This window comes from Saccoglossus kowalevskii, chromosome 15 (genome assembly GCF_978046115.1).
Source record: "Saccoglossus kowalevskii chromosome 15, keSacKowa6.1, whole genome shotgun sequence".
NCBI classification, from domain to species: domain Eukaryota; kingdom Metazoa; phylum Hemichordata; class Enteropneusta; family Harrimaniidae; genus Saccoglossus; species Saccoglossus kowalevskii.
Genome location: NC_140655.1, coordinates 6,220,646 through 6,235,809, shown reverse-complemented (window position 1 = coordinate 6,235,809; position 15,164 = coordinate 6,220,646). Strand labels below are relative to the sequence as shown.

The following is a 15,164-nucleotide window of genomic DNA, read 5'->3' as shown; positions in this document are numbered from 1 at the left end:
CCCATGGGCGAATACAGGATTGTTTTATAGTGGGGGGGGGGGTCAAACTTTAAAATGAAATATAAATGAAAAACCATTATAATTTATACGTATACGTCGTTGTATTGTTATAGTGAGAGTGAATACGACACATGCCTTCCAATACCCAATTGACGGTGACTTACAAAGTCCATTGAAATCAAGCATGGTGCGTAGTGACAATACATACTGTTATAAACAACAATTCGCCGCAATGTTACAAAGGAACGAGTCAATAAAGAGTTAGGTTCCCCCGAACCGAACAAGACCAGACAACGAGGAAGTTTGGTGCGGTACTAAGCCTGTCCCGCTGTGATGTGTGAACGAAGATGCTATATATATGATGAATTGTTCACAAATCCCCCATATCTACAAATGTACACCTAGCGAGTTTGTTGCCCACAGTGGAGGAATATTTATTTTTTGCGAGAAGGAGGCTATGCTGGGGTAAGGGTGCTTTAAAACCCAAGTTACATTATTGGTGTGCTGAAAACGTTGTAAACACGGCTATATTATAACTCGTCGACATCACAGAGGTCTGAACAAGTCGTGCATTTGTACATCTCGCATCATGAGTTTGCTGACCTCAATGGATCCGACTGTGTGAGCATGCGCATGACGACTCCAAACTGACTGACTGACTGTCTAGTAACGTGACTGCATATCAAATGTACGCTAAATTTTCTATGGGTGTGTGCAGCCTAGACCCCTAGGTACGTTGCTGGAGTTCAAAAACACTGTGTAGACGGTGTACACGGCTGAAATTATTTATGCTGATTAGAAATCGTTGAAAAGTCCCTATAGTGGTTCTACAAATGTGCTCCTAGTGTCATGAGTGTGCTGACTGAAGTGGATCTGATGGTAACTTTAGTATAAAAACAAACAAACAAACAAACAAACTATTGTCTGAGGTATATTGCTATTGCTGGATTGTTATTGGTGTAATGGTTTATGACGTCATCTGTAGTGACTACGGTGTGTGTTTGACGCAATATTTGTAAGCGTAAAGAAAATCACAATTTAGAACGTTGGCCCAAATACCTGGACGTATCAAATACAAAATGTATCTCGCTTATCACGTGTCTTATGACTAAGAATCACGAGGGCGTGCTCAAAATAACACCTGAGTGGGTATAAAATCCGGGCGTTGCCATGCAATGCGCATTTATCTCGCGCAGTCACCTGAAGATTACATTCCCCTAACCAGTGTGCAAGATGTCGACGTCACGTGTGTTAAGTCTTCTAATGGTTGCAGTTTTTGTAGCATCCGGTGAGTACATTATGTGATCCTGTATTGTAATGTAATTTTCAGCCCCTCTGTTGTTTAAGATGTAATTACATAATTCGAAATATCGCGCACTAATTACAATTCTTTTCCATGGGTTTCCATGCACAGACTAATTTGCACAAAGTTTAAGTTCACCAAAAACATACGCAAGTAGGGTTTTTGGAAATGCAATCATTTAACTCCCAAGCAAGTACTTGCGACTCATTAACACTTCTCACTGGCCGATCACGTTGTTCGGTAGGACAACCACTTAGGTCAAATGTGCAAACAAATCTAACTAATTTTTAATCGCTTTACACAACTTTGCACGTTCTTCTCAACATATTAGAACCACCGTTGTCGACTACAATCAACAATATGTTATTGAAATTGAGTGAACATTAAAATGAAGGCAATTTGAATTTGAAAGACTCCTAAATTATGAAAAGTACGTTGGTGTCTTATTTATCTAAAATGTGGTTTATAACGATTACCTTGTAAAAATACGTTTGCTGTATATAATTAAAGCGAACCTAAATGCGGCCTTAATTTATAGTTGTGTATATTCTAAACTGTATTCGAAATAATATTGCAGTGGTTTAATTTTGTTTTAATTAAAACTGTAGCTTGGACAGGCATTTGAAGTGCCAGGACGCTCTTCTCTAGATAAATACCGATAAAATGTGACATTATTGATCAAATAGACACTTTTTTATATTTGTCATCGTTTTTCAAGACGTGTCGCCTTTAACAGTGTTTGTGGTTGTGAGTGCCCAAAAAACTACATATATACCTTAAAAGATACACATGCGGTTAATATATGTTATAACGACTTTAAATCGGGCGACTCAAACACAATGCATGACCCTATATGAATGACTACCACTAACAATACAATACCTACGCTGGACTGATTTGAGGTCAACTTCAACATTTGGTCATGAAATCTCGAGAATGTTGCCTACTAGTAATTTTGCATAAATAACCTTTCATAATTGTTTTCATATTCGGTTAAAGCATTTTGTTTTCATTAACCAATAGAAAACGTTTTCTATTTGGTTCACCACTTAAAACAAAGAAATCATAGGCAGGGGTTAAAAAATTAAAGTTGTTTGTATCGAAAAGTAATATTCATCAAAGTCCTTGTATCTAATACTGTGTGTTAAGATCAAGAGGTTCCAAAATATAAAGACGCCAAAACGTTTGTTCACCCTTTTGTGTTGGTACTGGTTACCGCGTGACCAAGCACACAACAGAAATTCAATACGTTCAGGGGTGACTGGAAATATACAAACGAGAGTTATGAATGATTGTTATACATCTGTCACCGTAACGCCATAAGTTACAGCGTGTCGTAATTTTGCGGTATTTTACGGTGTATTTTCATGCTAAAGAAATTTGAATTTCATATACGGAATGATGCCACCAGGCCAAGGGTTTGACCGGACACCACACAAAGAAGTTCGCTGATTTTGTTCTAAACTTGTTGGTTTTCCGCATTCCCATGATGTATCCTTGGAAAGAAAAGATTTTTAATAATAATAATAATAATAATAATAATAATAATAATAATAATAATAATAATAATAATAATAATAATAATAATGTTATTGCGAGAATATCTCAAAGTATGAACTAAGATAGTACGCCGTCGCATCGACCTCCACTCGAACACTTTCCCGGGGTATTTGAAACCGAAATTATCAACCAACTGCAAGGCCGTCGATGATTGGCTGCTGAGTTGGAATGACAATTTTTGGTTTCAAATACTCCAAGAAAGTGTTCTATGTTCTTCGTGTAATTAGGTGTTCGTATTCAAGGTTTTTGTCCACACAAAAACGATGAAATCGATTCAATTTTGTTGGCGGTTTGCTAAATATTACCCCAACGGATCATTTGGCTGTGAAAGATTGGTATTTTTTCCCCATATCGAACAGGACGCGGCGCGTAGACCACCACCTTTTAAAAGCTTTATCGGACAACTAAAGTAAAGTCTGTATTATTTTTCAGGTCATGCCCTGGACTGCTATTACTGCACTAACATAATAGACAATAATAATGAAGACTGTATGAATCCATATACCTGTGATGACAATGACCTTCCAAACAATGGTTCTTATGAAGCCTGTGCTACATTGACTTATTACGCTGGTGAGTAATATCAATCTTATCCAAACTCATTTTCTATAAGCGATGTTGTATACTGCTATGGTAAAATTCTGAGGTAAAAATGATAGATATGTGAAATGTAATGGGAGCCTTGATCCACAACTCGTGTATCATGCGCTCAGAAAGAGTATGGAAACTCTCTTCAAAAATAGCATAGAGCTTAAAGCGGGGAGAGTCAGTACTTGCGCATGCGTCAGATGGCCTTCGCGTGTCATTGTTTACAAATAAGCGTCTACCCATGAGCCTTTGCGTGTTTAGCTTGCGTTGTCATCGTCGCTTAGGACTCAATTCCCACGCGTGCGCAGGTGGCAATTATTACGTAGTACATTTTCACTTATTTCAATGACAGCTATTAAATTTGTTATAATATTGAAGCCTACTGAATATGCAAAGCGATCACCATGTTTATTCACAATTTGAAAATTTAGTGAAACGGCAAAATCACTAAAATTAAGTAGTGAATAGTTGTCCTTTACATGTACATGAAATTAATTTGAATGACAAACAAATCTGATGCAGCTAAATAATTGTTGATGCTTCCTCCGGCTCATAGCGATTATCTGATAGTTTTCTTTTCCTTTCTTCGTCTTCCTGGCATGAACTATAACATTATGTGAACATAAGGAAATTGACGTTATTTTTTTTCTAATGAGTTGCATTCTACCTTAAAGGAGGTCCATTACTAATCGGAAAGTTATATCGATAGGTGTTTACTAGATGAAAATAAAAATGCCAAATTTGTCAGCAGGTCAACATTTTAATGGTCATTTGTGAACCTAATTCTAGCTGGATTTATTAGTTTCATGATGGTTGAATGACCGCCATTTTAATGTTGAAAATGGGTCAAAGGCATTTCTGCCATTACGTAACCGAGTCTTGTCGAGTATAGGTAATTTTAATCAAACGTAGTACTTATATTCAAAATTATATGGCCTTCATATTGTTTTGTTTTTTTCACATCGAATTCAAAATGGCCGACTAGTGGCATTTTTGTTTTAATAATTGATCCTCCAGAGCAATATTTCTGAAATGCCTTTACTATTCTTAATAACAAAAATATATTTCATAAACTTGATAACTCATAGAGTCTACAAGGTTACAATTACTTGCTGAACTTGATTCTACTAGGACTTATTTGATTTTTCAGATGGTCTGTACATTGTAAAAGGATGTTACCGAAGTACTGAAGACACTGATCTTTGGACCTACAGTGATTGTATTGGAGAGAGAATTGCGTTATTAGCTTACGAATGTAATCTAGAACACGATGGATGGCGATGTCTTGAATGCTGTACAGAAGATCTTTGCAATGAGAGTGGTGTTTCCATGACAACCTACAGTGTAACAACCCTTCTTTTCAGTTTGGCGGTATATTTAAAACTACATACATAAATGATGTATCGTTCATGTCAGTTCACATCGTTGGAGTAACTAAGGTCTAGACAAATATATATATATATATATGTTTGTAGTCATTACACGCGTGAGATAAAATGGAAACCAAATTGATTATTGAGCTAACTTTTTGTTACTGTACATGTAATTATTGTATTCTCTATCAAATGTGAGTTTTTTTCCAGTAATTTTCGAGCTAAACTCTGTGCCGATAGACTTTTTTAAAATTTACCACAAGTGCTTTTAACAATCTAAAATAAACGTGAGTTATGTCTGATTATATGAAAGCAAACACAATGGTGCAATGTGTGTCTTTGCATTACGGTGCTCTACTCAAATTCACATTACGTGTGTGTTACCTCCAAAACATCCATAATAGAAAGTAATTGTGCTATGTCTATATTATTTATTGACTACAAAAAAAAACTGCAATGTAAATAAACTAAAATAGTATCAGCGGAGTCATTACTGTGCTAAACCCGAGAAAAAATTAGTTTTTTTTATGGAACTCGGCAAGTTTGGTATACAAAGCCGACTTTAATATTTCATTGCTTGACTCGTCAGAACGTAAGTCAGCTATCGGTTAAATACATGAAAATTACTTAATTAAAGCTTGGAAACGTCTCAGTTCGTACTCGTTGATCTGCACAACAGTCAAAGTCGCCATCTTTGTTTATATGAGACCCATATATCTCGCACATGCGTAGCCCGACGGCTGTGGATATCCACATGTGGATAAAAACCCACGAGTAGCATTCCATCTTAATAAATACGCGCCATCTTTTTGACGACGAATCCTCTCTACAAAATTATACCAGCTTCTAGTAACCGTGGTTTTATAAGTTGGAAATCAGACTGCGTAATATAATTCTGGTCATCGTTAGCATTAATTATTGAGTTATTGGGATTCGGTATGTTTTCTTAGTGGAGTTCATTGAAGAAAATACCCCAGACGTATATGGCGGCATTTAACAATTTGAAAAATGTTTTCTGAAATACGACAATTGTAATACATCGCATAACGACAGGCATTCTTTGTTTTTAATATGCGATTTATAGTTGACACTATACAGTACTTGTGTAAACCACCATTGGCATATTACGGCGGTAAAATAATTAATAATACATATTAACAACAATGCGTCTTTCTTGGTTAGGCACACAAATACGACGATACACACCGAAAGAAGTTACATTACATTAATTCTGACACTATAACAGCAACACGCATAATGTCACTACCTATAGAAATGCAAATTTAGGTATTCATTAATTAGCACGTGGTGCCCACTGCATAAGAAAATTTGTCCTTACAACTGGTTTTTAATCCGTGTCGAAAACGTGCTTACAACTGGTTTTTAATCCGTGTTTTCGACACGGTTTATCAGCCACCTCAAGTGCCAAATCCATGAAATAAACATCCAATGTCAATAGAGTAGCCTAGGTGTTAAAATGAATTAAGTACTGGCACACCAACTTCTGCATAGACATGTCTCTAAACGCTTGCTTTTTGGTTGATTTAGTCATCTTTTTTGAACTCAGAAGCCCGCAAAACTTAATATTACATGTGTGAACGAAACAAATCCGTCGAGATTTCACGTTTTCACGTAAAAGGGATGCTGGCTGTTCCCTCTCTGGACTCCCTCCCCGCGTATACTAGTACTGGTACTACCATGGATTAGTACCTTCCATGGTACTACTAACTCTAACCATGTCCCCATTTGGTGAAGCATGTCAAGCTATAAATGGGCATCAATACTTAATTCGCCCAATATTTCGCTTTTATAACATTTTAATCAACAGCATATCGCTTAATTTCCGACCGGAAAACGACCATGTTTTATCCCTTGTTTTTCTCACTCGCTTATTAAAAACACTGACCGCTTGTTCAAACACTGAACACTGGCACATGAGTTGTCAAAATGGTTGTTTTAGTGCAAAGTTTGAGGATTCAACGAGTATTAACTATTATTTAATTTCGAACGACACTTTCAAACCATCATACTTTGTTTCGTTCTCGAACGTAACTTGAACTATGACCTTTTGTTATACACACGTTCCACAACCAGCTGACAGAGCGAGACTGTGTTCAGTTTGAATCCTGGGCTGCTACCTCGTTTCAACAATATGATTATCGAGACAATTACGTGGTACAGGTAATGCTAAGACAGCAGGAACATATTGATGCCACGGCCATGTATTTAAAATGCGAGCGTGCAGACGGGCGATATTTCTGGGTTCGCGCGCTGGAAAAATTAAGCGGAAATTGTTCAACATGCGGTTGCAAAAGCGAGTAAAAAAATGACCAAAAAGCAGAGGCGAGCGGGAGGTTGGGTGAAATTAGTGCTGTACATTCATGTCCTTTGTAAAAAATACGATCGGCCAAGATCTATATCATTTTGAAGCACGCCAGAGACAGACAAAATGCAGTTTTAAATATTGACACCGTTCGTATTTTTTAAATAAATGAGTCAAAAAATAAATAAATTGTATGCTGCTTAAGCGATGATCGGTCGAAACAGACACGTTTTGCAAGTTTAAACGGCTACGTTCTGCTGAAGAGATAAGCCTTCACTTTCGGAGTTATTACCGAAGATAATGTACGACAGCAAAAAAACAACAACATTTGGTTATTGGAAATGGATTAGCATTCAATGTAGGTATATTTCGTCAATCGGACGTTACTACCCGGACCTGCTCGTTATTGCAAATGTCATTTCTTTCTCCCTGGTCAATGAATTCAGAATCAATTGGGTATAAATACGTTATTTTAGAATGATTTTCATTTGGTTTCACATGATAGTTAATCAGATTTATCATATAGCATTACAAACAGGAAGTCCTCGGCATGGGTCAGAGTACTAGTATACCCCAGACCACTCGTTTTGGTGAATGGTCTGGGTGTGGCTTGTGGGTAAGAATAGAAAATGAGTTTTGGTGAGGTTGTGATTATTTGGATTTTTGAGAACGGATTTTTACTATTGAAATGAAATTATCACGTCTAGGGGTGAATTGTTAATAGGTGAAGTGATGTTAAAAACATAAGTAGTTCATCTTCTTGCATACACCGCAACAACAAAGGGTTATTTTTCAACACAGATCTCCAGTCAAGAGGGTGGCGTTTGGACGTATATAGTAGGATATAGTAGGAAGGACAAGCAACTCCAGCGATTCTATTGTAGCAGGTTAGACTGGAAAAAAGTTAAGCTAATTTAAACTAACCGTTAACATAAACTAAATGTTTATTTCGATTCCTCGTTAATGTAGAGATGCAGTTTACCTGACAGGTATTTTAATTAGTATTTTAATTAGTTAATTAGGCAACCAAGATGACCTCCCTTGTCCACAAAACTATATATTTTTGGAAAGCTTATTGTATGAATTTTAAAATGTTGTAAGTATTTTTTATGGACACTGTAGTTTGAAATATGCACAAAAATGTGTATTTTTGGTCAAAAGTGATTTTAAAAAATTAGCTTCTAAACCATGCTTCTGTTTCCTGTCAAAATTGGTTTACGGGCACATCTGTTTACTATGAAGAAAGTGCCGTCTTGAAAACTGTCTGTTTATAGGCGGCGAGAGTCGTGAACTCTCGCGAAATGCGTAATTTTGTTGACGAGAGTCGCCTACGGTATTCCATGGGTGTTTTAAAATGGCCGTTGCTGATCACGAGTTCCCGTGTGTAGATGATTTGCTTGAGGTTTTTTTCGGATTTTGATGACGGTGGAAATGATAGTGAAGAAGATCCAAACGCAATAGACACAGCAATTCATGTTAACAACTCTGTGTGTGTGATTCAGAGCCCCGGCATCAACATCAAAAATAGCGAAGATTTGCGTTTTCTTGATTGTCACGTAAAAGAAACCCTTTGAAACGGTAACAAAAAACCGAGAATAGTGGAAATAAAATAATAACTTATACACAAGTATTCGAGTTATTTTGTTGAAATTATTAATAAAAACAGGGTATAACGTAGGTAGAGGTGCATTTAGGCTGAAAGACTGGACGTGTGGTCCAGATGGCGACAGACGTGAAAACGGAAGACGGAATGAAAGTCTATTAAAAAATGCGAGACAGAACAAGAAAAAACAAGCGTAGTCAGTGAAAATAACAAAATTTGACGATTCATGCAACATGAAAACAACAATATTCGTGTATTTAGTCGAATACGGGGTACAAACTTACACATACATTCCGTTTGAAAGAGTGTGAATAGGTAGTCAAGATGACGACAGACATAAAAACGGACGGATTGAAAGTTAATTTCAAAAAAAGTGCAAGACAGAGAACAACAAAAAACGAGCACAGTCGGTGGAAAATAACATAATAAGAAGATTCATGCATCATGAAAACTAAAATATTCGAGTATTTTGTGGAAAACGGGGTACAACCATGGACATGAATTCCGGTTGAAAGAGTGTGAGCTATAGTCAAGATGGTGACAGACGAGAGAACATACGGATTCAAAGTCTGTTTGACAAAAAAATGCGTGGCAGAGAACAATGAAAAACGAGCATAGTCGGTAAACAATAACATAATAAGAAGATTCATGCATCATGAAAACAAAAATATTCAAATATTTTGTCGAAAACGGGGTACAAACTGAATATAGCATGTACGGAAACATTACTGTCGTCTGAAACTAACTTTTAATTTTATTCAATTAAACAGGAACATATATATTAAAAGTAATATTTACTAGTGAACCACGTTCACGAGAACATCAGATACTAGTAACTATTGTGTGTTCAAAAGATGCGTATTGCGGAAAGAAAACGACTCGTTTGGGGAAAGATACTTGTAGTTCGATACGAAAGTAGTGACATCGCATCAAAGTAAATATGACGTCATTGTTTACTTGCTCATTATAATATTCCAGCCCAGCTTGCGTTGAGCATACGGCGTTTGACTTTGGTGTTACCATGGATGTACATCAATGGTGTTACTATACTACTATACTGTCTATGGTTAAACAGGTCCCAAATTGATAGGGAGTAAAACACTGCAGTGGAAGAGCTGTCCATGCATTGACCAATCACACAAGAGCTCACAAACACCAAAGAAATATTTGTTGTTGTACTTAACAAAGGGGTTTGGCACTAAAAACAATGGAACGTTTATAGGCTTAACGTTGGATTTAGATTGTGTTATAATCCAAATCCCCTAGAAAGAGTTGTAAGCACACATTTTCATATTAAACAATGATTGGTTGAATCAAAGACACTAGAGAAGAGGGACATGCAACTGCGGCAAACATGAAAGGAAAGTAACGGAAGTTCCGTGCAATGTCTCTTCTTCTCTAGTGTCTTTGGTTGAATGAGTTTGCCAAAGTGTGACATTTTGAAGGTGGAACGTTTCCCACTACTCTAACCGAATACATACCATGCATATTTATTATTGATATATGTTCACACAGACAATAATTATTGAATTCGAGTTTACATAATCTCAGACATGTTCCCAGCGGTGGTGAAAAGGTGTTCGCACATTATATATCCCCATAACGATGTTTGCAAATAACGGAGAATTCAAAAAAATACATTGTCTTGTCACGGACCTACAGGTCTAGCGAATTCAGTGAGGTTTATTTCCAATACTCTCTGTCATAAACAATCTACACGTCAGTAGTGTCATGTGATCATGTGACAATACTATAAAGAGGTCACTGTGCTCTTCGCGACGACATTGTTGATATGATAGCAGGTCAAAACAAAGCTATAATAACATCGAGCTTACTCTTACTTTCTTATTCTGTGTCATTCAACGGCAGTGGTCGCCGAGCCGTTTGATAAGGTCCATTTGGAATTCGCTGTGCCACGACCATCGTTTTTTAAACACAGGAAACAATAATTTAAGGTGAAGTATACCCCCACCTAAACCATACGCCCATATACCACTCCTGTGGCTCTACCACCCACCACAATAGTGGTGTAGTCTGGGACTACATGACAGGGCTATGTGGCTATCTCTCTATCAAATGGCAATTTTAATGCGCTATCCTGACGTCAACCAGGCTCGGTCGAACACAAACACCTGCGGACATTAACAAAGGTTCCCCCCAAAGTCGCATTCGTTAGTGAATGAATCTCGGCCAGTGGAATTTGCCTTCCCATTGAGTCTGTGGTGCACTCATCCAGGGTAGGGGTCGACCCTTTTGATGTTCAGCCTAAGGTAGGATTTGAACTTGGGTCTTGAGTCTGGTGCGACAACCAGCGACCGGTCAAACAACTGCCAGGATTCTTATTCCATCAATTTTACGCAATTTTATCTTCAGCTCCGAGTGACTTTAGCATGAATACAGGGCAGAAAATCCAGAAAACTAAACTAAGAAAGCAAGAGCTGAAAGACCCGGCCCTCACTCAAATTAACCCCTCACATGTGGGAAGGCCATTACATTTATAACCCTGGCCCTTATTGACGACACAATTAAAGTGCTTGTGCAATGCCCACCCTCACGTTTCCCATTTTAGATCTGTGTCCCACTGAAAAGGGTAGTTATTGATTTTTTTTGCTGAAAATGATTACTCGTATCGAAGTAAATTTGGGATATTTCTCGTGTTGTAGCCACGCCCACCTATCATGAAACGTTCGACTGTTTCCGGATTTCCGACTCTCGCCGAAAGTGCGCCACCAAATGACAAAATGTGAGAGGAAGTCATACTCCTGAGCCGTAATAACACTGGTCGTTCAGTATACTTTTAAACGATATACATTTTTCGGTGGGCGTTTTTTTCTTTTGTCTATTTTATTTTTTTTGAGAGAGAGGTTTTAGAGGTTGTGTTGTGGGCAGTTGCAGTGAAACGTATAGCCATAGTGTATGTATTCACACGTTTCTAATCGATCCGAAGATGCGACATCACTTAACCTTAGATTCATTCAACTGTCCTCGTCCATAAAAAACGACTAGGTTTAAAGAGAAACGCCGACAACGTAAACCTGGCGCAACACTTTAGAAAGAAATAGATTCCGGATCAGCCCATGATCACCGAGGCGGATTTCAGAAGAGAGAGAGACGTCCGGCAAGTGTTTCAAATCAATTGTCTTTTTTGCGATCCTGATTATCGTTTTATAGAGACCATTTAGTCCCTGTTAAGTAAGGTAGCAATAATTTTGACAGTGACACGAAAACGAAGCGTCGGACAAACAGGAAATTACACAGCCCTTACACACTGCTAATTGTTTTCATTTTCGAAGGCTAAAAGTTTCTGAATTGTTTGGTGATTGGTGTTGAATGTCGAATTCACACCTCTGTTCTTTTTTTACTTCCATGCTTGCAGCTTGATCTGCGTAATAATTTATGAAATAAGAATCCGGGCTTGGTCATTGTGTTTCCACCAAATAAAGTTTTAATACGATGTTATAATTATGACAATCACGCCATGGATCAAGCTAACTCGAATCCACTCTGAATTTATCTGTATGTGTGTCGATCTCGATTATTTTTGTTAACCAATTAAACGCCGCTTTTAACGCACTTGCCCTCGCCGTGACCCGACGTGTTCACCTATTTCAACAAAATGTCAATTTATTTCCACGCGGCTGTCATTTATTTAGTAACTGTGATTTGTCGTTTTTTAAATTATTTTATAGTGATCACTATAGTCTAATGTTTAGAATGTCAAAATATGTTCTCTTTTGTTTTAATTTTGAAAGTTTTACTCAGACGATCGATGAAATAAAACAGTGTAGTGACGTGCCTAGTAACCTGCTAAATAACGAGGTAATTCCGACGTCAAATTCTATTTTGCCCAGCAACAATGTACAAACGTGCGCCGGTGTCGATGACGATCACGGTGACCAGCTACACCAGAACGGACATATTTCGCATCTAACTCAACCCCATGCAACAAAAATTGATACTATGTGTTCATTATGGTCCATTCTTCCTCGACGAACAAGTACATAAGTGACAATATAGTCAAAGACGAGAAAACTGCACAAGAAATTTGCTTTATTTACACGTATCGGCAATGCAAGCTGCCATGCGACTTCCCCTTCTGACGTCACAAGGGGAATTTCTGTATGCAAATGAGAAGCTAATGAGGAGCCTCGTTTTAAAATACACAAAAATAAAGTTGCCGTAGACTGAGTTTAAAACACATTTTTTCACTTAAAAAAATAATTCATGCTTAGAAACATAAAAATTAATAATATTTATGTATTAATTGATAATTTTAGACGTGAAAATAGCAGCCATTTCACAGGCGTCGTGCCGCGTCCTGTTCGATATGGGACTCATAGCGACGTATACAACGCGTATAAAATACATTGTTTATTTACATGAAATTCGAACATGCGCTGCGCGACGACCACCGCGCTTTAAGTGAAAAAAAAAAGATATTCATTAACACTAAAAACATACCCCCATCCACTTAGAAAGGGTTTTAAATACCCAAGAAAATTGAGCCTATCATGTTATTCTTTGTTATTTGCGGGGGCTATTTGATTACAAAGACGTTTGGGTGCAGTATCAACATTTGAATGTCACCCTTTATGACGGAATTGCTCCGTACTTCATGTACTTCCAAGTGTCGTGACCATGTCTTCGTAGAATTCTTTGGGAGTCATCCTTTTTTTTTAGAGATACGTGACCACAGCACGAGCTTCTGTCTGGTCCATTTTGTGATTTTCGTTTCACCTGCTGATTTAAAATTCCGAAGGCCGTGGCGTATGCTTAATCGGTTCCTCCATCGAGGATGTGCACCTCACATTCTGCCGCTTTCTTCTGAATATTTAAAAAAATAACTAAAATGGCTATTTACAGTGAATTGTCTAATTATTCAATTCATTGCTTCATTCCAAAAAGGCAATTAAATATATGAGCAGAATATCCAACTTCAGTAACATAATCCTACATAAGACAACATGAAACTGACGAGCAAATAGTACATAAAAAATGAAATCCATCATTAATTATGCAAATAACTAAGAACTAATTTTTTTTAAAAAACATTAAAAATATTAAACTGCATTAAGTTTCATGTAAATAACTATTCACTGAGTATTAAAAAGTGACGTCATACTCAGTTGCCAGCAAGTGAAATAGTATGCTTTCTCTGTAACGCAAATTGAAATTGAAATTGAAAATGAACAACATTTTGTGATGTCTTGCCCTGTCTATGCCCAACACAAAAACATTCTGTTCACGGAAACAAGGGAAATAGCCACAAATTTGAATAACAAACCCATGGTGACAAATTCAGATTTGACAATATTTAATCACTTTAGGCCAATAGTTGCGATTCAGAGAGCTGTTGAATCTAGACAGCAGCAACTCCTAGATATTGATGGAAAAGTTGTATCTAACACGCGCAGGTTGCATCGCTTCTCTTCTCTTGGCTGCTTTTATCATGATGGTGTCACTCCAGCAGATCTCCGTGTGATGACTGCATAGGGAACATATTTACCGCAAGTGACATTCCACCAATCTGACTTACACCATCACAAAATTGGAATATTCAAAACTTTTATGAACATTTTTTTTTGTTACATTTGCGTCAATGTGTGGTGTATCAACAGAGAATCGGGCGTCAAGATTTTCAAATTAGTCAAATGACTTTCTTTTTTGGTTCATCTTTCTGTTGATTGTCAACAAGTGGTCTTTGACACAGTTCGATTGTATCCCGCAGTATTAATCCAACTTGTCGACTAAACTTTAAAAACTTAAAAACGTATTGAAAATAATATCGCATTATTAGACAAATACAATACTAGTCGCAGCGTAACTTAAAGTTCACTTCCTCTATAAACAAACTAATTTACCCTAATATTATTTTATATTGGAATGACAACGGGGATTGCATAGCGTCCCTAACAACACTAGAAGAAGCACACATGTCATAAATAACGTGTACACTATCAGTAAAACGAATGTAATGGTATATGTGTTCACGTTCAGAATGCTTTTCATTCATCACATGTTCAGCACACCACCTGTGCCATTACATTCATTAAAACACTTTATTTCGGGGAGTGTGAAACGTTATAGAAAATATAAAGATATATCCTGACCACTTTCATCCACAATGGTAACTGTGGTTACTTCTTTTACATAACTGAAATTCTGAATATTTGCTCATGAAATTACTATAAACACATTTTATCTGAGATGAAGGTCTGGTATGTGTACGGGTCCCATCCAATTGTCATCTAAATTGGCCTCCTTTTCTATTACTGTAACACCGATGGCACTGTGACAGCAATGTTGGAAGTTGATGGATCACATAAGGTAGCTGATTAGAGGTCTGATTAGCGAAATGTTGTTAACATTCACGGCGAGCAGTATTTAGATCCATGACCCATGACTAACCGATTT

At 37.2% G+C, this 15,164-nt stretch overlaps 1 protein-coding gene across 1 annotated transcript; it reads left to right on the top strand.

The window, feature by feature from the left end:
• Positions 1–1,031: 1,031 nt before the first annotated feature.
• LOC146733889 (CD59 glycoprotein-like) lies at positions 1,032–5,146 on the top strand. Its single transcript, XM_085508662.1, has 3 exons — positions 1,032–1,288; positions 3,296–3,436; positions 4,602–5,146. The coding sequence occupies exons 1-3, from the start codon at positions 1,234–1,236 to the stop codon at positions 4,844–4,846; spliced, it is 441 nt and encodes a 146-aa protein (XP_085364788.1). The 5' UTR covers positions 1,032–1,233; the 3' UTR covers positions 4,847–5,146.
• Positions 5,147–15,164: the final 10,018 nt, after the last annotated feature.

What these genes read in the sequence shown, in the direction of transcription:
- LOC146733889 (XM_085508662.1), top strand. Translation starts at nt 1,234, where the DNA reads ATGTCGACGTCACGTGTGTTAAGTCTTCTAATGGTTGCAGTTTTTGTA. An exon ending in TGCAGTTTTTGTAGCATCCG is followed by an intron (nt 1,289 to 3,295) that starts GTGAGTACATTA and finishes ATTATTTTTCAG; the next exon opens with GTCATGCCCTGGACTGCTAT. An exon ending in TACATTGACTTATTACGCTG is followed by an intron (nt 3,437 to 4,601) that starts GTGAGTAATATC and finishes TTGATTTTTCAG; the next exon opens with ATGGTCTGTACATTGTAAAA.